Consider the following 24,438-nt stretch of genomic DNA (forward strand, 5'->3'; position numbering starts at 1 on the left):
TAAGCTGCCTACGACAAACAATAACAATAACAACAAGAGCAACAACAAAAAGGACAACAAAGTCCTGGATTCAGGACTAAGAGAAGGACACACACACACAAACTGGTAGCAGGCTGGCTGGCTGGCAGGCGTCGTTTGGCAAGCCGGCAGAAAGGACATTTTAATGGGGTTTCCGATAAAACTTTTATATTAAACAAATAAATCAATGTTGGACAGTTTTTCACACACAGCCATACACACACACAGCACACTAACACTCATGCATGGATAGTTAAAAAAAGGACGAAAAACAGACAAACAAAAAACCAAACCGAGTGTATATATAGATTTTTGTACGGTTATGCCGGAAAAGGCTAAAAAATATATGCACAGGCAACCAAAGTGGGGACACTGCCAATATGATAAAAATATGAACTTGCAAAACAAGCAGAAAAAACTAAGAATTGTACGAAATGGTATGGTTTTTTATTTGAGCAAGTCGAATAGAAATATGCCTTCAAAGGGTTTCTAAGTAAAAAAATAAAAGACCAAATACTAAAAAATATTAAAAAGAAATAATAGGAGATGATAGCTTTGATTAAGATATTAAATTATAAACATAAAGACTTCACAAAATGGACTTCATGCTTATTCTATCGACAAACCAGATAATCCAGTCCATGTTCCCCAAAACACCATTATACTTCCTGTTTTGGGGGTGAACAAGAATCCCATAAATGACAATTTTTTAAGCTGCTACCGTGAGAAATGTGAAAAAATGCAAAATAGATATTAAAAGCATGCCCCAACCCATCCCATTCATCAACTCTTTGTAAAACATATATTTTTTTTGGAATTCCACAGGACTTTGATGGGCGCTTTGAAGCTGTGCTTGGGAGGAGCTCCCGAGGGACCGGCCGGAACTGGCAAGACGGAGACCTGCAAGGATTTGGCGAAGGCAGTGGCCAAGAAGTGCGTCGTCTTCAATTGCTCCGACGGCCTGGACTACAAGGCCCTGGGCAAGTTCTTCAAGGTGAGCCAATCGTCGCGGCGGAGATACACACAGAGACTCCCTGATTCTGTTTTTTCGGAGCGTCGTGCTGTCTGCGATTTGCCACTCGACTGCTTTCTAATTGATGGGCCCCACAAAACAGAGCCATTAATCTCGCAAAGAACTCGTCTTGATGCTCCGGCACACGCAACAATCGTGACTTTCAATACCACGACACGAGCATGGTTAATTGGCTTGATGTCAGACACAGTGGAGCCTTTCGATTCGATTTTCCCTTCCAATTCCCCGTGTGGCTCGTGTGTTTATTGAAATTTATGCAGCAATCGGGATAATCGCATTTTGCCGTAGTCGCCGTTGACTAATTAGGCAGTTTGCGAAAGTAATGGTCCAGTTCCTCACTCCACTCCGCTCCACTCCTCACTGCTATCCACTTCAGACCACTTTACTCTACTTCATTGGGGCTTATGCAAATTTTTATTTGCAGGTCGTTAACCGTTCCCTCAGAACCCCAAGACCCCAAGCCCAAGAGGCACACGCACATCTTAAGTGGGCGCTGAAGTCGTGTAGTAAAATTTATGTTTCCATAGGCTCTAATCGTTTAATACCCCGGCACCCCCGGCTGGCTAATTGCATAATAGTTCCTAAGCCACTAAAATGGATAAATATCGAGAGGTGAGCGGGCTGTTCGATTCGACAAAGTGAGCGTGCGACCGGCAGAGATCAACTAAACTTCTCGTTAATTTGCATGGGATTTGTATTAATAATGCCTCGTCTCTAAGCCTCCGTGTCCCCTCCAAGTCGCGGCGGCTGAGCATCTTTACTTTAGTTTGCCGATAGTCGGTGATAGGAGAGCCCATAAATTGGCCGCGCGCTTCTCAATTTAAATTAATGAATTTATGCGATGGGGACCCACTTGAGCTGGACGTTGGGGTCTTCTTTTTTTATCGCTTAATTTGGGTCCGATGAGTCTGGTTTTAGAAAGTCGTTCTGTGCTTTGTCACCAACTGGATTGGCATTTGTTCTAATAATCTCTAGGAAGTCGTAAATCTCCGGCCCCGATGCTCACCCACTGGGCAGGTTTCTGGTGGTTCGGCCGTCTACGTAGTTGGGCTGGGAAACAATGTTGCAGCAATAAAATAATTTGCAATTGACAAAATATGCGAAATATTCCAAGGCAATGTCTGTGCCCTGAGCACTGTTTGAGAGCAGCAATCGTAAATAAATTAAATGGAAATAAAATGGCCACAACAATGGATGTCGAGCCGAACAAAAGGCGCATCCGAATGGCAGGAAAAAGTTATCGCAGCCTCGCCAGGAGTGGGTGGTTGGGAAACCACTCTAAACAAAGTTCAAAGTGTGCAAAGGCAATAGCCACTCTCCTTTTTTGTGTTCCGTTGGCCTGGCCAAACAAGTGCCTAGCACAACAGTGGCGTCACCTGCCTGGTCCTCCTCTGCTGCACCGAGGCGCTAATTGTACAGTGGTCGGCCAGGCGAAACTGCAAGGACCACATCGCATCGGTGCAGGGGCACAACAGTGGCTGCAAAAAGCGTGCGAACGCGCAACAGAATGTAAACCAACTGTGAAAGGTGCAGGGGGAATCCTTGCGGAAGTATCAACAGAAGCCACTTGCCAAACAGCCCACCCTGGAACGCTCAAGAGCAACAGCTGCCCCTGGGCGCCCAAATTCGATAGGTGATTGTGCTTATTTTGGCCCAGGGTCAGAGGTCGCTCACACCACACACAATTTAGTGGGGTTTTTCAATTAAAGTTTGCTACAATTAAAGTTTGCTCTAGTTCTTTTCAAATATTTCTCTGATTTATGATAATTTAATATTTCTCTGCTTCAACAAGACTGCAATTTTCCAAACTCAAATTCTCGATTTCCACTTTTCCTTTGCATGATTCCCCAATAATTGCACATGTATCTAAATAAAACTTGAATAATACAGCTGGAAACTTTCGTTGGATGTGAAACTCTTGTGCATCTCAATAGTTTCAAACAAAGGGCTTCCCTAATTAGGAGAAACTCAAACCTTTTCTCCAGTTAACCATGGAGTAATGGAATATCTGGTGCATGGCCGGGGGGCAGCTCACAGGACATATCAGCTATGGATATGCCACTCCCCCACACACCTCCTCTCCGATACAGATACAGCATATGGCACACAGCATATAGCATTATATACACATAGCGTATAGCACTTGCAGTCAGGTCAGTTGGCTGCTTTGGCGTTGTGCTCCGAGCGCTGGAGGTGGAGTGACTGGGGGCTTCCAGCTGGGATAAAACAGCATATTTATTGCAACATGCAAAAGGAAGCATATCAAAGGGTCGTCCTGCCCATATCGACCCCGCCGTGGCCTCTGGAAGCCCCGAACACTGAAAACAGAAACCGAACCATGAGAAAGGGAAAATAATGTTTATGCTGCTGTTTGCTTTTTCCACTTTCCTCATCGCCTGCGGTACAGAGAGAACAAATTCCATTTTATATTTTTAAACTTATTATTTTTATACAACCACAACATTATTTTTTAAACTAGACATGTAAATTCAAATTAAGATTAGACATTACTCAATGGGATCTTGAATTAGTCCGATATTTTCTCAATGTACTTGAGTATGGGTTGATTCCCTGGCACTCTTGTCCAGGAATTTCTGTTTCTATTTGTGTGCTCTATTTTTTCAGTCCTGTTCAGTTTGGTTTGGTGCTATCCTGTGCTGTTTTGACTACCCCATACCACTTGTTTCTTTGTAGGGCTTGGCTCAATCGGGCGCCTGGGCCTGCTTCGACGAGTTCAACCGTATCGAACTGGAGGTGCTCTCCGTGGTGGCGCAACAGATCCTGACCATCCAGCGGGCCATTGGACGCAAGGTTGTGAAATTCTTTTTCGAGGACACAATGCTAAAACTGGATCCGACTTGTTCCATATTCATAACCATGAATCCCGGGTGAGTAGAGAGGAGATTCGAATGGCGAACCTGGAAACAGCAGCTGCGGTTTCACGCATCGCATTTTTTCCGCACTCCCTCCTGTTCTTTTTTCATTTTCTTTATTTTCTGACCGAACCGGGGCTGGGCATTTGAAAATGCATTTAGTTACTTTGTAAGCCGGAACGGCCTACCACTGCCGAAGAGATGGCCGGAGAGAAGATACGTGGAGCTGTGTAGCCGGGTCGAGGTAGAGGTGGACGCAGTGCGTTCCGATATTGGTAGTTATTGCGTTATTGGAGATTTTCCCAACGGGATATTTATTGCTTTGGCATGCATGTGGAACAGCTGCGACAAACATGCATATTAGCCCGGCTACGGCTACGGCTATGGCTACAGCTATCGCTGTCTCTTTCTTTATGCCATACTCCTCTCCGGCCGTAACTGATTGCGCCATTCAGCGAAGGTCTTAATTTCGATTCGACGTCGCTTTTGCTTTGCCTTTGCCAGTGTGCTTTGCCTAGCCATTGCTTTGCCATTGCCATTGCCACCAGGCAGACACATCCAGCCAGCTAGCCTGCCCGGCCCTGCCAGGTCCTGTGCCTGCGCCTGGGCCTCTGCCTCTGCCGGTGCTGCTTTTTTCCTCTCCGGTTTTTCTGCCAGTCTGCCAATTTGTCACGCAACCAGACGTTCTTAAGAGCAGTCACTCATATTGGTTATTGGCCAGGGTATGGAACTCAGGGACAGATTGGAGGGTATCCGGAGGAAAATGGCCCTGTGTTTAGTATTTATGCCATTAGCACTTGCACTTTGATGAATTTGATTGCCCAACGGGCCCTAATCCTGTGTCTCCTCTGTCCCTTTTGTCCCCTTTAATTTGCTTTTTTATTTCCACAGTTATGCCGGGCGAACTGAACTGCCGGACAATCTGAAGGTCCTGTTCCGGACAGTGGCCATGATGGTGCCCGATTACGCCATGATCGGGGAGATAACGCTCTACTCCAACGGATTCGACATGGCCAGGAACCTTTCCCAGAAGATCGTGCAGGCCTACAAGCTCTGCTCCGAACAGCTGTCCTCGCAGTCGCATTACGATTACGGTAGGTGTATCCTGATGTCCTGAGTCCCCAATCAAGCAACAAGTTCCCAATGTGGTACTGTCTTTTCCTCGTAGTTATCCCGACATTAGACCTCCACCTGGCTAATAAGGCGCAAAAGTAGTCAACAACACATGTTATTCTCCTTTTTTTCCCAAGTTTCCGGGGGAGCTGGCTTTCAGCAGGGTCTTTTCATCGGAGAAGGGCAACAACTTTCCGGATGTCTCATGTCCTCCTGCGTGCCTGGTCGCCCCTCCTTCTCCGTCCGTCTCCGACATCTTTTACTTCTTTTCCTTCTCTCTGCTTGTTTCAAGGCAAAGATATTGCTCCTTTTACGACGTAACATGTCATATGACATTACAGCATGTCTGTGTATGCCACTCCGTCCGGATTTCTAGTGTGTACGGGTGTGTGTGCGTTGCATCTTTGTCCAGCCGCTGGCTGCAATTGCAGGAAGGCAGCTGTGTGCAAGTTTATGTGCAAAGTACATTTGATCAGTATCTTATTTTGAGTTTAAATTGAAAAACTTTCTTGCAAGTTTGCTGCGCTTTTGTGTTGCGTGTGTGAGAGACAAATGGCACATGGACGCACACACTGAGGGCCGCATTGTAAGCACGTGTGTTTGTCCTTGTGTTTGTTTCCATGTGTCTGTATTTGCCGCTCTGCCAAGTAATAATAAAAACTATTTGTACATTTAGTTGCCGCCTCACACCCACATCCATGGCGCTCCTGTCCAGATGTTTTTGCAACGTTGCAAAAGTTTAGCATTTTCCTGGCGCTATAATGAAGCCTGGAATCGGTGTGGGCGGCGAGGTGCTAGAGGCAGCACTCTCTGGACTCGCAGGACTCTGCGACGCCATCAGCGTCCGCATCGCCAAATACCTGAAACGGAGCTACTGAGTTATGCGCCGCATAACTGTCAAGCTAATGCCCTCCAACCAGCACTATGAAACATCAGCAGATATACTCTCCAAAAAAAAAACAGTCCTACCTCCCGGGGTCCGATTCCATAGCTTTTGAAGATGACCATGTTTGACTTACTATTCTTTAAAATTAAGTCCTTTTCACGCACTAGAACTATTGTAGTTTTATATTATTTTCTGTAAACTGTCTTTACGAATCCTTACTGTACGTTTATTTGCCAGGAATGCGCGCCGTAAAGTCCGTCCTGCTGGCCTCCGCCTCCCTGCGCCGACTCTACACTGACCTGCCGGAGCCGGAGATTGTCCTGCGTGCCATCGTCGATGTCAATTTGCCAAAATTCCTGGAGCAGGATATTTCCCTCTTCATTGGCATCTACATGGATCTATTCCCCGGCGTGGAGCTGCCCATGGTAAGGGACAGGTCATCCTCCCGAATCATTTATCATTCTTCAGGTGTAATGACCCGCAACCGGCGACAATTAACGCGATAATGAGCTGATGATTAATACACAAAAATGCTATTCAGAGATCAAATATTTTAAGTTCTAACTATGAGGAAAAAAACGAACATTCCATTAATTTATGCCATTCGGGATACAGTCTCTTGAAAACAATTCTTGAATACATATACCATTTATTAACTCCCCCTTTATTGACCCAACCTCTTTTTCCATATTTTTCATACTTTATTAACGCCATCCTCCACAACCTCTTCCCGACGGATAGCCGCAACGTGGCGACATACTCAAGTGGCTTCACATCAACCTGGCGGAGCGGAATCTGCAGGCGACGCCCTGGTATTTGGAGAAAATTCTGCAGATATACGAGATGTTGCTCGTGCGGCACGGCCTCATGATTGTGGGAGGCGCCATGGGTGGCAAGACCACTGCCTACCAGGTGGGTATCTCAGTTTCAGGACTCCCATGCACTGCACGTTTATTAATTTGGTCGGCCAGCCAATTAAATGGCCTGGAATTAATGGCTTAACAAACGACTCAATCGGCCAGGGGGGCAGCCGGTATTAAAGGTGGATTTTTTGTCTGGTTACAAAAATTAATGGAAGACCGAAAAAATTATAAATAACTGATTGAATTACAAGTTCTTTCGATTTGTATATATTTTTAGGTGCTAGCCCAGACCCTACGAAATGTGGCCAACGACGACACGTGCACCTTGAAGGAGTTCCCGGTCGTGTTCCGCATCATCAACCCAAAGGCCATTACCATGGGCCAACTGTACGGGCGCTTCGATCCAGTCTCCCACGAGTGGTACGACGGTGTCTTGGCCAAGACCTTCAGGGAGCAGGTACAGGGGCCTAAAACAGAACGCGCTTGGGTGATGTTCGATGGCCCTGTGGATGCAGTGTGGATTGAAAACCTGAACACTGTGCTGGACGACAATAAGAAGCTCTGTCTGATGTCTGGGGAGATCATGCAGATGACCAAGCTGATGAACATGATGTTCGAGCCGGCGGATCTGGAGCAGGCGTCTCCGGCCACCGTGTCCCGCTGCGGCATGATCTACATGGAGCCTTCGCAACTGGGCTGGCGGGCATTCCACAAGAGCTTCATCAATATCCTGGTCAACAAGGTTGGGCTCAACGAAATCTACATGAACCTGTTCGAGGACCTGGTAAACTGGCTGATTCCGGCTGCGCTGGAATTCCTACCGCAGTGCAAGCAGATGCTGGAGCTATCGCCCATCTATCAGTACCAGATCTTCTCGCGCTTCTTCCTGCACTTCCTGGAAAAGCACAAGCAGTTCAATCAGGCCTGGTTCCAGCAGATGTTCCTCTTCTGCTATGCCTGGGCCTATTGCTCAGCCCTCACGGGAGCTGGTCAGAAGACCTTCGACGCGTTGCTGCGTAAGGTGATCTACGGATCAAACGAGAGCTATCCCAAGCCGAAGTACTTCTCCCTGAATCGTGGCCAGATGTTCCCGGAGAAACTGGTGTTCCTGGACTATAGGTTCGACGAGGCAGAGAACTGGTGGACCTGGCACAAGAGCGACGATAGCGGCACTCCGGCCAACTTCCCGGAGCAGGCTCAGATCAGTGAGCTGATCGTGCCCACCAAGGAGACAGGTTACATTTCCTACTGGCAGGACTTTTGCATTTCCAAGTCGTACCCCATGCTGGTCGTTGGGCCAACGGGCACGGGAAAGAGCGCCATTATCACCAGCAACCTGCTGGCCCTGCCTAAGTTTGCCAACCTCGTCAATGTCATCAACTTTTCGGCTCGAACCTCTGCCCAAATGGTCCAGGACACGATCATGAGCAAGCTGGACAGGCGACGCAAGGGAGTCTTCGGACCCGCTCTGGGCAAGAAGGCAAGTCCATGATTGGCTCATTAAAGCTTCCTCAATATTCCTACTTCATTTTCACAGTGCACTGTCTTCTGTGATGATGTGGCCATGCCTGCAAAGGACACCTATGGCTCTCAGGGACCGCTGGAGCTACTTCGAACTTGGCTGGACCACGGCTACTGGTCGGACCTGATAGACACCACCAAAATCGAACTGGTGGACATGGTAGGTGGTTGCGAGGCCAGTTGACAACTTATTCCGTTCGTAAACTGGCCATAAGTTACTTGTGAAGTTATCATGTCATCCCGGTCCTTTCCACAGTCTCTGATGTGCGCCATGGGCACTTTGGGCGGCAGCAACTTCATTTTTCCGCGTCTCTATCGCCACATGTTCGTGGTGGCCGTTGATTCCTTTGAGGACTCCACCATCGTTCGCATATTCACATCGATTGGTGATTGGCACTTTTCCAAGGGTTATCCCGAGAAGGTGGCTCTGCTATCCCGCGTACGTATCTCATGCTCATATTCCAAAAGAACAGTGCACAGAAAAGAAACAGGTTTACTCAATTTTAAATTACATTTTTTATTCTTTAAACAGATTCTAAGCACTTTTTAGTTTTATGTTTTAATTTACAAGTTACGTATAATATTGTTTTAAAACCATTTCGAAGCAAAAATTGTATCAGTGTCTTAACCACGAGGGAGCGGGAAATACTGGAGGATGATTGTCTGGTCAGTGGAGTCAATGGTCCATCCATGTGTCTGCCATGAGCTTGGCTGGCATCCAACCGACGGGTGCATAATAAAATTAAAATGGTGTATTTTATAGCTTCATTTCCCAAAAACTTCGACTGGCTATCATCCTCCGCATGTTCCGCTTCCACAACCATTCCACGACTCCTCTTCCGGTTTGTCCTTTTGGTCATTTTTATTGTGCAGTCCGTGAATATTCGTGATATCCATTCGCAGGGCTTATCGGAGGCCATGGTCAGTGTGTACCGCGGGGCAATTCGCACCTTCCTGCCCACGCCGGCCAAGTCGCACTACACGTTCTCCCTGCGCGACATCACGCGCGTCTTCCAGGGCATCGTGATGGTCCCGCCCAAGCGGATGCCCGACCCGGAGAAGCTGGGTCGCCTTTGGGCCCATGAAACCTATCGCGTCTTTTACGACCGGTGAGTGTCGGTAGAAGTGTCCTCATGCCCTTGGCTAGTTAAATTACATGGCTTTTTCCACCTCTGCGTTTTATTTTTGGCAGCTTGGTGGACCAGAAGGATCGGGATCGTCTCTTGGTGATGGCCGTCGATGCCTGCAAGACCAACCTGCGCTTCCCCCTGGAACAGGCATTCGCCGAAAGAATAGAGCCCGGCGAGAAGCTGACGGACAATGACCTGCGGAATCTCTTCTACGGCAACTACATGGAGCCGGATGCCGAACCCAAGTACTACGACGAGGGCGAAACCTACGAAAAGCTGGAGAAGCTGATGAAGTACTACCTACGGGAGTACAACTCATTCTCTAGTACCCCGATGGACTTGGTCATGTTCCGGTTTGCCATAGAGCACGTGAGCAGGTATGTTCCCGATTGTTCCCGAAAGTATACATAGAAGCCTGAACCATCTACAAACATGGCTTCTGAACACAAACTTGCAGTTTAATTATTTTCCAGATGAATCTTGCTTGTATTTGGAGTGAAAACTAATTTAAGAAAAATATTACAGGGTTTCCCGGGTGCTGCAAATGCCGCGCGGAAATATCCTAATGGTGGGCATGGGCGGATCGGGACGCCGCAGCTCCGCCCGCCTGGCGGCCTACATCGCCGACTGTCGGCTGATGACTGTCCAGGTGTCCAAGAGCTACACCCTGACGGATTGGCGCGACGATCTGAAGAAGATTCTGATGGCGGCCAGCTTCAACCTGAATCACACCGTCTTCTTGTTTTCGGACGCACAGGTGAGTTAGCTGGAAACCCATTCTCATTAGGAAACCAAATGGATTTGTTGTTATGCCAATCCATCAGAATGGCAATTTAATAAGGTTGTAAATCGAATCGGCATCAAAAGTGAGCCAACAAACCCATAAACCTGCCGTCTGCCCTCTAATCAGTGTATGTAAATTGATAAATTAAATTGAAATCAATTTGAATGCTCTTGGAAATAAAACAGATTTTACATAGCTGAGTTTATCGCACGAGCAGAGACAGGGACAATTAAATTTGGCCTGGCTCGAGTCTTGACTCCACAATATTTTCAATACGGAAGCAGCACTTATTGTTTTGCCAAAATTTGCATTTATAATTAGGTTAATTGTTCAACTAACTTGATTATTGCTCGGCTATTTGCATAGGCAGCAGCTCAAATTATGGCAAAACAAGAGCACATGAGGAGGCCATGCCTAGAAAATTGCCCATCTTAGAGTGGAGTGGAGTGGGGGCTAAGCCCACCTTAAAAGCCAAGTCAATAAATTAGCATGGCCGAATTCCGATCGATACACACGGCAAACAATATGCAGGTGTTTACACATTGTCGTTGTATTCGCATAATACGCCCTTTGTCCGCCATCGGCCACCTCCGTTCTATCCATGTTTTTGAGTGTGTTTGGAGCCACTTGACCGTGAAGCGTGACCAAAAGCAGAGACTCGTACAAGAGCCGAAGAAGCTATTTGGCTGGATTAAGACTGCTTTAATTTTGTTTGCCAAATCTGAATCGAAATAGCTACACTGTCGGAGCAAAACAATAATCAATCGATTTTCGGCAGCCTACCTTTCCGCAAAAATTGCCTGGTGCATTAGAATGTTTTCGGTTCCTGCCGAATACAGATCCTTTCGCCCCCAATCAATTATTTAGCCCCCTCTCAAAGCCACAATGTGTACTCTCTGCTGTCTGTGCCAACAGAGCCCCATGCAGATATTAATTAACAATTACACTAAAATGACCAACGGCCAGGACTCAGAGCTCCCATGCTGGCAACACGATTGCCGACTCCTGGGACAGGGTAACTTAGGCGAATGCAAAATGCATGTCCCAGGCTCTCGGAAAAGGCTTTTTCTCCGACTCCAACTCCGGATAAAAATGCATTTGGCCAGGACCATGCCAAACTCTCAATCCAACTTCCAAATGCCACTTCACTCGAACTGCACTCTGATTTGCATTGCTCAGTTGTTACTTTCCTCCCTTCGGTTTTCAGGCAACAGATGAGGGCTATGTGGAGGATATCAATGGCATACTTAATACCGGTGATTTACCCAATCTCTATCAGCTGGAGGACAAGGCGACCATCATGGAGAACATGGCAAATGTGGCTAAACAATTGGTGAGTGTCAATCGAAATAGCCAGGGCAGGTTTCAAAAATAAACATTGCATTGAGAAGGGAAATAGTTTCTGGGGGAGTTTTAATAGTTTTTGGGAGTAGCTATTGGATTTGGTTATATGGCTTTTTTATTTTACAAATCTTAACTAGATAAACTCATTTTCTTTGGCTCTCCTCTAGGGCAAAGTCCTGGACACCCTACCCAGTGAGGTGTATGCCTATTACATCGATCGCATTCGGGAGCAGCTCCACATAGCTCTGGCCTTCTCGCCCATTGGCGATTCTTTCAAGGAGCGCATACGAGTGTATCCTTCGCTGATCAACTGCTGCACTATAGACTGGTACATGCCCTGGCCGGAGGAGGCGCTCTCTCGTGTGGGCATCTATTTCGTCACCTCGATGCGTCTAAATAGGCCACATAGCGAGGAGCACGAAGAGCCGGCATCGGTTCGGGAATCGGTAGAGCAGGGCCAGGAGGAGACGCAACGGCGTGAAACCTTAGACGAGGATCGGGAGTTGACTCAACTGGAGTTGGACCTGGTCGACTGTGTCATGTACTTCCACCAGTCTGTGGTAGACGCCAGCGAGAGGTGCTACATGGAGTTGAATCGCAGAAATTATGTGACGCCGTCGGCGTACTTGGAGCTTTTGAAAGCATTCCGCACTTTCTATAGTCGGAAGCTGGACGAGATTACTCGTCTGAGGGATCGTTACACCACTGGTTTGGAGAAGCTGGACTTTGCCGCAGGCCAGGTGGGCGAGATGCAGACAAATCTGTATGACCTCCAGCCGATGCTGAAAGTTCTTTCCGAGGAGACGGACCGCATTATGGTGAACATCGAACGGGAGACGGCGGAGGCTGAGAAGAAGAAGGAAGTGGTGGGAGCGGACGAGGCGGCGGCCAATGAAGCCGCCGCAGCTGCTCAAGCCATCAAGGATGATTGCGAAACTGATTTGGCCGAGGCCATTCCCGCCATGGAGGCTGCTCTAGAGGCCCTCAACACTTTGAAGCCAGCGGACATCTTCATAGTCAAGTCCATGAAGAACCCCCCCTACGGTGTCAAGCTGACCATGGAGGCTGTGTGCGTACTGAAGGGCATGAAGCCAGATAGGAAGCCCGATCCCAGTGGCCACATGGTGGAGGACTACTGGGGCCCCTCTATGCGCATGCTCAGCGATATGAAGTTCCTGGACTCGCTTAAGACCTTCGACAAGGACAATATTCCTCCACCGATTATTAAAAAGATACGAGAGAAGTGAGCTCAATTATTTTTTAAGTATTTATTTAAAATCAAATGATTAAATCCCTCTCAGATACATTGCAGATCGTGACTTTGTTCCGGAGAAGATCAAGGCCGCCTCCATGGCCTGCGAGGGCATCTGCCGTTGGGTGCGGGCCATGGACGTCTACGACAAAGTGGCCAGGATTGTGATGCCTAAAAAGGCCGCCCTGGCCGAAGCCGAGGGCGAGCTGTCCCAGCAGATGGAGAAGCTCAATGCCAAGCGGGCCGAGTTGCAGGTCATCCTGGACAAGCTACAGAAACTCAATGACTTCTTTGCGGAAAAGTCCCGAGAAAAGAAGCGTCTGGAGGACGAAATCGATAATTGCGAGAAAAAGCTGAACAGGTGGATACGCCGAGATGGCACTATCTTCAATTTAAATCTGAAATATTTATTTTCCAGAGCGGAAAAGCTGCTGGGAGGCCTGGGCGGAGAGAAGACGAGATGGTCGGAGGCAGCTAAGAACCTGCACGAATCCATTAGCAATATCGTGGGCGATGTCCTGCTCGCCGGTGGCTGCACCGCTTACCTGGGCTACTTCACCACCGAGGTGAGTGTCCGGCACCGACAGCTCTTACATGTCCTGCACCGACAGCTAATGGCAAAGTCCACGTTCGGTAGCCGTTCCATAAAGGCTTTTAATATGCATGAACACGTGACATTGATTTTCATCTCGACTCCGTGATTTTTTCGCTACTCCTTTCGATGTGGTCCTTTTTAATTTGCCGCGCTTAGACGGCTGACAGGACATTTTGCTTGCCTCCTTCATGGCTGTTTAAATTCATATTCAGCCGGCACGAGCGCTGACATGTTAATATTTAGCCAGAGTAGGGATTAATTTGCGAATCCCTTTATGTTTTTTTAGTACCGTGTGAGCATACTGGACGACTGGAATGCCTTGTGCCTGAAGAGACACATCCCCTGCAGCGAGACCTTCTCGCTGGCCACCACCCTGGGCCATCCGATGACCATACGAGCCTGGTCACTGGCCGGACTGCCGGCAGACAACTTCTCCGTGGAGAACGGCATCATAGTGACGAACTCCAGCCGCTACTCGCTGCTCATTGATCCCCAGGGTCGGTACAGAACCCCCCAGTTCAGGAGCCATGCTAAAATTTATTTCTCCATTACAGTGCAAGCCAACAAATGGATCAAAAACATGGAAAAGAACAACAACCTGAAGGTTATCAAGCAGAGCGATGGGAACTACATGCAAGTCCTCGAGCTAGCCATATCTTATGGCCTGCCTGTGCTGATCGAGAATGTAGGTGAGTTCGAATTTTAAATTCGTAAATGGCTTCCTGAAACTCCTAACCAATCCTCACTGGGGGGCAGGCGAAAAACTCGACTCGAATCTGACGCCCATTCTGGAGAAGAACGTTATCAAGCACAAGGGCGGGCTGTTCATCAAAAGCGGCGACCAAATGATAGAATACAATCCCGATTTTCGTCTTTACATAACGACCTGTCTCCGCAATCCGCGTTATCCGCCGGAAGTGATGGTTATGGTAAGTGGTGGAGTGCGGGACACCAGTCTGTGGCAATGATGACGTTAGTTGTGCAATAAAACGACCAACTTAAATTGATATTTGGAGCATGCGATGCAGCGCAGCAGGCGCTGGGAATATGCAAATTTTCGTTGGCATTGACGATGACATGGAGGCAAGGATTGGGAATGGCATTGGTAGTGGGCTGATGTACGTGCTAGGACATCTATCCTCCTGCTCCAGCGTGTTTATAAAATTTTTCCAGCATTCGCTTTTGCTGCCGTTTGCCATCGCTTTTTATGCTGCAACTGTTGTCAGCAGTTTTCCTTTAACCGTCTCTATTTTAGCCACCCACGGGCCCCCCCCCCACTTTTCTTAACTTTTTTTATGAGGAACATTGTGTGTTTATTTTGAGTTTTCTTTCCATTGGACGTGCAGCACTCCGGCACACCACACACCATACACTCCAACGACCACCCAGCACCATTTCATCCTACTGATCCTGTCCTGTTCTGCCTCCTCCGTACTCTCTGTTTAGGTAACAGTATTAAATTTCATGATAACGGAGCAGGGATTACGCGAACAATTGCTGGCGATTGTGGTGGCTCACGAGCGTCCCGATTTGCAAGAGAAAAAGGAACAATTGATTATTGAGTCCGCTAGGAATCGAGATGCATTGTACACCATCGAATCGAAGATATTGGAGGTAAGTCTCTTCTTTCTGGCTCTTCCACAACTTATCCGGCTCCTTCCGTTGCTCCTGGCATAACAAATGTTTTTATTCCTTCGCACACACTCTTTGAGAGCTTTGCCAGCCTCTACATTCACATCTCGCATCCACAACGGCTCGATTCCATTCCACTCCGCTGGCTCAGCCAGCTCTGCACTTTCAATTAGAGCCGGGCTAGCAATTTATGCTTTTGTGCCTGGCCAATGACAATTCAATTAACCGGAATCAGAGCGCTTAAATCGCCAACTTAGCCGTGGGCTATCCAACAGCAAGAATAGCAAATATTTTTTAACTGGAATAAATGTTTGGTTTCCACTCCAGTATCCTCACTTTTGTTAGCTCCTTTAGATCCTATAGTTTACCTCTCCTATAGATCTAATAATAACTCATTATATTCTCTAGGTGCTGTCCAGTTCTGAAGGCAATGTCCTAGAGGACGAGAACGCCATCAACATTCTATCCTCGAGTAAAATCCTCTCAGAGGACATCCAGGAAAAGCAAGTAATTGCGGTGGCCACCGAGATAGAGATCGATGCTGCCCGACAGCAGTACATCCCAGTGGCCAAGCACTCGGCCATCTTGTTCTTCTGCATCAGTGAGCTGGCCAACGTGGACCCCATGTACCAGTATTCCTTGGCCTGGTTCCTCAATCTCTTCGTGGGCACCATCCTCAAGGCGCCCAAGTCGGACAATCTGACCGAGCGATTGGGGAACCTCAATGACTACTTCACCAAGTCCATATACACGAATGTGTGCCGCTCGCTGTTCGAGAAGGACAAGTTGGTTATTTCGCTGGTCATGTGCCTGGGCATCCTAGTGTCCCAGGGTCGGGTGGAGAAGGCGGCACTGCTGTTCTTCCTCACCGGAGGCATTGGCTACAAGACCATTCCGCCGAACAAGTTTCCGGGTTGGCTGCCGGACAAGTCCTGGGCAGCGGCTTACAGGGCCGCCTCGGATCTTGAAGGGTGAGTGTGGGATCTCGTAGAGAATTTTCCTCATGGTTCCTGTTTTCTTATGTGACTGTTAGCATTAAGACTCTTATTCAAAATATGGAATCCAATACCGATGCCTGGCACGCGTTCTACGATGAAATCAGTCCCGACCAACTGCCTCTGCCAGCACCCCTGAATACAGTAAATGATATGCTCTACCTGATCGTCCTCAAGGCCCTGCGTCCGGATAAACTAGTGCCTGCCGTGCGGGTAAGTGGAGCTCTGGGCGGTCCATGTGTGCATTTAATACCCGTCCGTGAACCACATGAACCTCGTTTATCCCCGCCAGGCCTTTATTACCCGCAACCTGGACCGTTCGTTTGTGGAGCCGCCACCCTTCGATTTGGCGGCCTCGTTCGCTGACAGCTCCCCGAAAATTCCTTTGGTGTTCCTGCTCTCGCCCGGATCGGATCCCATGGCCAGTCTCTTCATGTTCGCCAAACAACGCAACATGTACGACAAGTAAGTTAATTAACGAGAGTGGCTCATATTTCCGTGTCCGTGTCCGTGGTGGTGGGTGAACGGATGCCGTCGCTGCTTCTTGGGGTGGTGGTAGCGGCATGTTTTCGATTAAGCGCGACATGTGCGCCTTGTCGATATGTGTGTCCTCCAGGCCACCTTGCTCCGCCCGCCCTAGGAGGGAATTTAAGAAAATTTATGCTAAACTCATTATGCCGCCGAACAGATTGAAGACCATCTCCCTGGGCCAGGGACAGGGTCCGCGTGCCGAGAAGATGATCATTGAGGCCGCCCGCCACGGGCAGTGGGTGGTGCTCCAGAACTGTCACGTGGCCTTCAGTTGGATGGGCGACCTGGAAAGGATCTGCAACGACACCACCCTAACGGATGGAGCCAACCACGACTACCGTCTGTGGTGCACCTCGTACCCCAGTTCCGTTTTTCCCGTCTCCGTGCTGCAGAACTCCGTAAAAATGACTAACGAACCGCCCAAAGGACTGCGCGCTAATATGCACAGGTCCTTCACATCGGATCCGCTGATGCGGGACAAGTTCTTTACCAACGCCTTCCTGTTCTCGGACCAGGCCAATAAATGCTGGCTCAGGGGTGTCTTTGCGCTGGTGTTCTTCCACGCAGTTGTCCAGGAGCGGCGAGAATTTGGTCCTCTGGGCTGGAATATTCCCTACGAATTCAATGAGTCCGACTTGAAGTAAGTATAAGAATGTTTTACAAGCTACTATAGGTTTTACAATCCTATTACAACCACAATACATTTTAATTTATTCAAGTGATTAATGTATTTTTTAATGTTTTTTTTATGAAGATTTGGAAAAGAGCCATAAAAGAGCTATAAAATTCTAACAAGTTTAGCTTTTTAAACCCTAAACTTAACCATAAATTGGTGTTTTATGTCCGTATTTTATAGATATTACATATAGAGCTATATTAGTAGTATATAATAAAAAATATCTCCTCCTTAGAATTTCTCTCCTTCAGCTGAAGATGTTTATCACACAAAGCCAAAGTATACCCTTCCGAGGACACGTTTATTTGACCGGAGAGTGCAATTATGGAGGTCGTGTCACTGACGACAAGGATCGCCGTTTGATCCTATCCTTGCTGAATATGATATACAACCAAAACACCATTGAACAGGACAAGTAGGAACTAACTCGCTTTTTACGAAAAATTACTAAAATAACTCTCGTTCCAGCTATGCCCTCTCCCAGTCCGGTAACTATCGAGTTCCTTTGAGTCCCACACGCCTCAACTCCATAGAGTATGTGTCCAGTTTCCCACTGAGTCCCCAGCCGGAGGTTTACGGGCTTCACGAAAACGCAGACATTAATCGCAATGTCAAGGAGACCAATGCGGTGGGTTTACAAATATTTTTACTTATATTTCGTAAAATATTAAAATATTTCCCTTCAGCTTATTAGCGGCGTCCTGCTCACCCAAACAGATCTGATGGCCTCGGTTAAGGCCAGCTCAGTAGGAGGGGCCAAAGAGGATCCTGCTATTGCTATTTGCAAACAGGTCCTTGCCCAGATGCCTGAGGAGTTCGACATTGATGTGGTTTCCAAATCCTATCCCGTGATCTACACCAATTCGATGAACACGGTGCTGCGCCAGGAGTTGATCCGCTTCAACCGACTTATTTCCTATATTCGCAAGAGCTTGGTGAACGTAGGGAAGGCGGTGGTGGGCCAGATTGCAATGATACCAGAGCTGGAACGCACCCACGCCTCGATGGTCATTGGCAAGTTGCCGGCGGACTGGCTGAAGAAGAGCTATCCATCGTTGAAGCCATTGGGCAGCTACGTGAACGACCTTTTGGCCCGGTAAGTTTCTCCATCTCAAATTGCAGTCGTGTAACTGGGATGCACTGAGAAAAAAAAAGTATGATTTCATTTAGTATATTCTCAACCGTATTCCGCAAAGTTAAGCTTTTTTTCGAGTGCCTAGTATACTACTTCTAAACATTCGGACTACCAGCAATGGCATTGTATTGAGCTGACTTGAGTTGGCTGTAATGCGCCGCGTGCGCTCCGTCCTGGGCTGAGTCCTTGGTCCTTTTTTTCCTTCCTTGCCTCAATTGTGCAAATATAATAAATGTATACGGCACACACATCCGATGCTCTTCCTCCTGCGGTTGCTGCTACTGCCACTGCCATTCATGGCAAAAATCTTATTTGCTTTTGACATCAAAGGAGGTTGCTGTTTGTGTACTCCTGCTATTGCTCCGGCTCCTGCTTCTGCTACCGCTCCTGCTCGTGCTCCTGCCCTGCTTATGTCCAAACGCTTTGTGTGCACTCTCCCGTTTCAATTCCCATGCCCTGCCCCAGTCCAGTTGCCATGTGCCATTTGCCCATGCCCATTGTTGTCGCATGTTTAATATTTATTAATAAATTGAAAAATAAGATAACTCATTGGCAATGCCCGCTCCTGGCCCGCTCTTCCCATCCCGCAGGTTGGCCTTCTTCCAGGAATGGATAGACAAGGGCGAGCCATCGGTTTATTGGATTTCTGGATTCTACTTTACCCAGTCCTTCATCACGGGTGTGCTGCAGAACTACTCCAGAAAGAACCGCTTCCAGATAGACATGATCTTGATCGAGTTTGCCGTGACCAAGTTCGAGGTGCAGGTTCCCCAGGTTCCTGAAGTGGGTGCCTATATCCGGGTGAGTTTATTAGCCGTTTTATTATTCTGACGCAAAGCGAATGGAACTGAATTGAAACGAGTTTCTAAATTTAATTCAACACATGCCACACAGGAACAAAAAGAGGTCAACGATGAGACCAAATTTATTGAAGTAAGATTTGCTAAGGCTTTCTATTATTAGCTCGGTTTTTATTTTTGCACTGGTTCGTAGTTAGGCACTCATAATACAATCTTTTTTTTGGATACATTTTAATACATAGTGTCAATATTTTAACATGTTGTCTTTACTCTCCTATAGGGCATTTTTATAGAAGGTGCTCGCTGGAATCGCAAGAACAAAGAGGTGGACGAGTCCTTTTCAAAGATTCTATTCGATACTCTGCCCGTCATATACCTGCGGCCCGTTTTGAAAAGCTTGGAGGATCTGCCACGCGGAACTGGCGGCGCCGAGGTGGAGACTTACTACGATTGTCCCGTGTACAAAACGAGCGAGCGACGTGGTGTCCTGTCCACCACAGGCCACTCGACCAATTTTGTGATGTACCTGCAGCTGCGATGCTCCCGGACAGCCATGCACTGGATTAACCGGGGCACGGCCTGCCTTTGCCAACTGGACGACTGATGGGGATTGGGAATGCCTACTGGGCGGCGGGCTTGTGCCTTCTGGCCGGACACAAAGGGCCGCCCCAACTCTGTGTGCAACTGCTACGTATTTTGATTTTATTTCGTTTGATTCCTGCCACCACTGCTGCCACCCGGGAAGCCCCAGAAGCGAGCTGCAAGCGGTCCTATTTACTCTGTTGGCTCCTGTTTTCCTCATTCACCTGCAACCTTGCGCAGATCTGGGCCGCGGGAAGTTTTTTGATACCAGGAGGGGCCAATGCGCAGTGGCATTTTTCTGATGATGATGATGATGCTGATTGCCAGATATAAATTAAATATGCAGAATACTATACGGCAGGAGGGGACATATATATTTTTTATGTGCGCCATTTACAAATGAATAAACGAATGAATAAAGCGCCCACCCCTGTGTGAACATATTTAAAATTGAGCTCGTAGACTGTTTTTTTTTTGCAGGGAGATCTGACCAGGAAACACGGCTAATGAAAGAAAGATTTCGGCGCTCGGCAGGGGATTTTAAATCTGAATTACAACTCAACAGGATGTAATGTCCGAATCGCGCTTTAAAACACACTCACTCACACACTCGAATCAATCACTTAATTTATAAAAAGCACATGCCGTTCTATTCTTAAATCCAATCTCCATATCAAAACTTTGGACAGACAGTCCACTCGAAGTTCCATTGCCATTGCCATCGTCGAGAGGTGCTTCATCATTTAGAATGGATGGAATCCATGTGAGTGGGCGACTGTTAAGCCGTTTTGGCTTATCCGCAAGATTTATTGCGTGCTTGCGGCTCAATTGGAGCATCCAGCACGAATTAAAATTAAAATTATAAATTGAATAACGAATGTGGCGGGGTCTTAAATCACGGGGCTATTAATAGAAGCCTAATGGAGCGTGGCCGGCGAAAACCGTGTACGAAAATAGCCACACTCGATGGCTCAACCTTAGACTCTTGTCCATCAACGAGCATCAATCCGATCTTCGAGTGGATCGAAGTTAACCTTAAGCCCCGGAGATTGGCGATCCGAGATCGAGCGGCGAACGCTGAAGACTAAAGATGGAGAGCCTCCAAAAATCACACAGACGATCGGATTGAATGAAAAGCGGCGACTTCCGCTTGCAATTACCATGGAATGACACAAATGTATCTCCGAATGGCAGACATAAATCGATGCAAATATACCGCCGAGCTTTTGTTCCATCTGCCTACGAATGAGTGGATTCACTGGCATTGTTTACTTTCGTTTTGTTTGCTGGCAGCTGGCCGCGCTAATCATTTTTTATGGCCGTCCCCTCAGCTAGCCAGCTAGAGTTCAATTGGTGCTTGAGACACTTTTTGACAATAGCAACTAGACAATCCGCATCACCATTTTCGGCCCCCGGACAAGAAAAAGCCATCGATCCATCGATCGATGCGGCAGTTCGTGGTTCGCGAACCGGTTTCCCCGGCGATCATCGTAGCTCATCTCATCTCATCGAAACCAAAGTGAATGGAATGGACATCGGCCAGCCGAGAACTTTTTGCGGATTTTGTGTATAAATAGTGTCGTTGGGTCTGGTTTCGAAACAGAATCAACTTTGGATTAATCTAATAGACATCGTCTAGGATCTTCTGGGAAAATGGTTAGTTCTCTCTGATCCACAACGATTCCTGCGACCAGCACTTGGAGTAATCTGAAATCCTTGCCTCTTACAGAAATTCTTCGTCATTGCCTTCGCTGTGATCGCAGCTGCTTCGGCGGCTTCTATTGCCACGGATTACCTGCCACCCGTGGACAACAACCTGGAGGCTGCCTCCGAGGTGGTCGAGCTTCCCGCCGACCAGGGCGCCCTTGCCGACGATGGATACCGCTACAAGACCGTGCGCCGCCTTAAGCTCCGCCACCGCCGCGATGTGAACGAGCTGTCTGCTGAGTACCTGCCTCCTGTGGAGGAGGCTTCCGAGGCTGTGGCCGTCGAGACTCCCCTGGCTGATGATGGCTACCGTTACAAGACCGTCCGCCGTGTGATCCGTCGCCGTCGTGACGTCAACGAGCTGCCTTCCGGAGAGTACCTGCCCCCATCTGAGGAGATCGCTGTTGCCCCCGCCGCCACCGAGGAGTCCGCTGTCTTGGCTGATGATGGTTACCGTTACAAGACCGTCCGCCGTGTGATCCGTCGCCGTCGTGACGTCAACGAGCTGCCCTCTGCCGAATACCTGCCCCCTGTGGAGGCTGCTTCCGACGAGGTTGCCGTCGAGACTCCCCTGGCTGCTGATGGATACCGTTACAAGACCGTCCGCCGTGTGATCCGTCGCCGTCGTGATGTCAACGAGCTGCCCTCTGCCGAATACCTGCCCCCTGTGCAGGCTGCTTCCGAAGAGGTTGCCGTCGAGACTCCCCTGGCTGATGATGGATACCGTTACAAGACCGTCCGCCGTGTGATCCGTCGTCGTCGTGACGTCAACGAGCTGCCTTCCGGAGAGTACCTGCCCCCATCTGAGGAGATCGCTGTTGCCCCCGCCGCCACCGAGGAGTCCGCTGTCTTGGCTGATGATGGTTACCGTTACAAGACCGTCCGCCGTGTGATCCGTCGCCGTCGTGACGTCAACGAGCTGCCCTCTGCCGAATACCTGCCCCCTGTGGAGGCTGCTTCCGACGAGGTTGCCGTCGAGACTCCCCTGGCTGCTGATGGATACCGTTACAAGACCGTCCGCCGTGTGATCCGTCGCCGTCGTGACGTCAACGAGCTGCCCTCTGCCGAATACCTGCCCCCTGTGGAGGCTGCTTCCGACGAGGTTGCCGTCGAGACTCCCCTGGCTGCTGATGGATACCGTTACAAGACCGTCCGCCGTGTGATCCGTCGTCGTCGTGATGTCAACGAGCTGCCCTCCGCTGAGTACCTGCCCCCTGTTGAGGAGGCCGCCGCTTCCGCCGTCATCGATGTGCCCGCCGAGGCCACCGTCCTGGCCGCCGATGGCTACCGTTACAAGACCGTGCGCCGCCTGAAGCTCCGCCGTCACTAAGAAGCCGACTGGCTACCACCACCTACCCACCCACAGCACTATCGATTGAGATTGTCGAGGATGTTCCCAGAAGAAGTCCTGCAACCGAAAGTCTCATTAAGACACTAACCATAAGTCGATCGTATTAGTCAATTTGAATCCGTCATGACAAATCCCAGTACAAACACGAATTAACAATAATAAAAATTTTTAAAACAAATCTAAAAAAGTTTTATTTGCATATCATTAAGAGTTTAATGGGAATATCAACTTTAATTTAGGTGTCTGTTTGAATAATTGGGAATAGGATTAGGATTAAATAATACATGTTGATTAGCCATTTTTTGTTTTTTAGATTTTTTTCTTTACTTAAAATTTTTCATAGGTGGATGATCTTTGAATTAGGTATCCACGTTAATATTCATGTACAGGATTATTAAATGGTAGAGATAAATATTTATGGTGATATTGTTGATAAAAATACTTGATTTTCATTGAATATTATTTTATGTTTATTATGTATTTATCGACGCATTTTCGCAAACGCACATATCTTTTTATAAGAAAGTAAATAAAAAAGGAAAATAAGAAAGGAAAGCTAACATTGGACGGAGCCGAAGTTGATGTACCCAAACATCGGATATAGTGAGACGATCCTTATAAGAATTTTATAATTAAACCAATTTATTAGAATACAAAGACAAGAAAAAAGTCGAAATCTTCTATCTTCACAAATATCTTTGATATCTTTTACCAAATAGAAAATACCATATCCGATCTTTTAGTTATATCTATAACTAAACGCTATAGAATATATACGGCCCACCACTAAGAAATTTGGTAGGTCGTTCGTAAGGTCGTAAGTACGTTCAAGTTCAAAAAATACGAATGTATGGAAATTTCCTATCTATTATGTATATGAAAGCTATAGGATATAGTCGTCCGATCCTTGTGTTATTTTGTATGTCGCTTTTTTCAAAAGAAGTCAATGCAATCTTGCGCTTAAGAAAGGATTAAGCGCAATGCAACACTTTTGCTCTGAAAAGCTCGCAAGATTGCATTGACATGTTTTGGGAAAAGCGTTATATTAACAATTTTCACAACTTCTTAATAATATTGGTCTCGTTTTATTGATGTGTCATGAATTTTTAAATTATACCGAAAAATAACTTCAAAATCCCAAAAACACGAATAAAATGCAAAAATGTCAGTTTAAATATACACAATATATGTATATATATTTTATTTAAAAGCTACAACATTAAAATATTAAAAAACTGAAATTTTCAAATCGACTTAAAATTACACGATTAGGAATTTTGAAGCGCTAAAAAGTCCCGAAATTTTGAGGGTGTTACAAATATTTTACACACGGTTTTGTGCTTTGTTCGACCTTATAAACAATTCCTACTATGTAACTTTAAAAATTCAAAATCACTGTTCCACTATGTTATTAAAAAAAAGTAGTATTGAAAAAAGTTGTAAAAAAAGTATTATTAGAATTAATTTGACTTGCGGTTTTAAATTTCTCCATTAAGAGTTTCTAACTTACACTAAGTTTTCTTATAGTAACATACATAGTATACATTTAATTTACATTTAATTTCAATTTTGCTATATTTTTGTAATTTGTATTAAGTTAAAATCCTACATTTTTTA

General features: G+C 47.1%; 2 protein-coding genes across 2 annotated transcripts in view; both read left to right on the plus strand.

The window, feature by feature from the left end:
- Positions 1-20,186, plus strand: part of Dnah3 (dynein heavy chain 3, axonemal) — a 33,150-nt gene extending 12,964 nt beyond the window's left edge. Inside the window, exons 26-53 of the mRNA XM_070280547.1 lie at positions 844-1,012; positions 3,746-3,939; positions 4,816-5,018; positions 6,161-6,348; positions 6,665-6,835; positions 7,064-8,266; positions 8,324-8,467; positions 8,564-8,746; positions 9,211-9,416; positions 9,500-9,814; positions 9,963-10,194; positions 11,429-11,554; positions 11,733-12,808; positions 12,867-13,178; positions 13,236-13,383; positions 13,699-13,909; positions 13,967-14,101; positions 14,169-14,341; positions 14,859-15,026; positions 15,453-16,015; positions 16,078-16,252; positions 16,332-16,504; positions 16,728-17,210; positions 17,482-17,661; positions 17,715-17,874; positions 17,933-18,342; positions 18,972-19,182; positions 19,462-20,186. Of these exons, the coding sequence (XP_070136648.1) occupies positions 844-1,012; positions 3,746-3,939; positions 4,816-5,018; positions 6,161-6,348; positions 6,665-6,835; positions 7,064-8,266; positions 8,324-8,467; positions 8,564-8,746; positions 9,211-9,416; positions 9,500-9,814; positions 9,963-10,194; positions 11,429-11,554; positions 11,733-12,808; positions 12,867-13,178; positions 13,236-13,383; positions 13,699-13,909; positions 13,967-14,101; positions 14,169-14,341; positions 14,859-15,026; positions 15,453-16,015; positions 16,078-16,252; positions 16,332-16,504; positions 16,728-17,210; positions 17,482-17,661; positions 17,715-17,874; positions 17,933-18,342; positions 18,972-19,182; positions 19,462-19,785 (8,236 nt within the window). The 3' untranslated portion in view covers positions 19,786-20,186. The remainder of the gene's footprint in view (positions 1-843; positions 1,013-3,745; positions 3,940-4,815; positions 5,019-6,160; positions 6,349-6,664; positions 6,836-7,063; positions 8,267-8,323; positions 8,468-8,563; positions 8,747-9,210; positions 9,417-9,499; positions 9,815-9,962; positions 10,195-11,428; positions 11,555-11,732; positions 12,809-12,866; positions 13,179-13,235; positions 13,384-13,698; positions 13,910-13,966; positions 14,102-14,168; positions 14,342-14,858; positions 15,027-15,452; positions 16,016-16,077; positions 16,253-16,331; positions 16,505-16,727; positions 17,211-17,481; positions 17,662-17,714; positions 17,875-17,932; positions 18,343-18,971; positions 19,183-19,461) is intronic.
- Positions 20,187-21,302: 1,116 nt separating this feature from the next.
- LOC108121092 (uncharacterized) lies at positions 21,303-22,978 on the plus strand. The gene is made up of 2 exons (XM_017235023.3): positions 21,303-21,419; positions 21,493-22,978. Exons 1-2 carry the CDS (start codon positions 21,417-21,419, stop codon positions 22,798-22,800), a joined length of 1,311 nt encoding a protein of 436 aa, XP_017090512.2. The 5' UTR covers positions 21,303-21,416; the 3' UTR covers positions 22,801-22,978.
- The last annotated feature ends 1,460 nt before the right edge of the window (positions 22,979-24,438 follow it).

The sequence above is a fragment of the Drosophila bipectinata genome, chromosome 3L (assembly GCF_030179905.1).
Source record: "Drosophila bipectinata strain 14024-0381.07 chromosome 3L, DbipHiC1v2, whole genome shotgun sequence".
NCBI classification, from domain to species: domain Eukaryota; kingdom Metazoa; phylum Arthropoda; class Insecta; order Diptera; family Drosophilidae; genus Drosophila; species Drosophila bipectinata.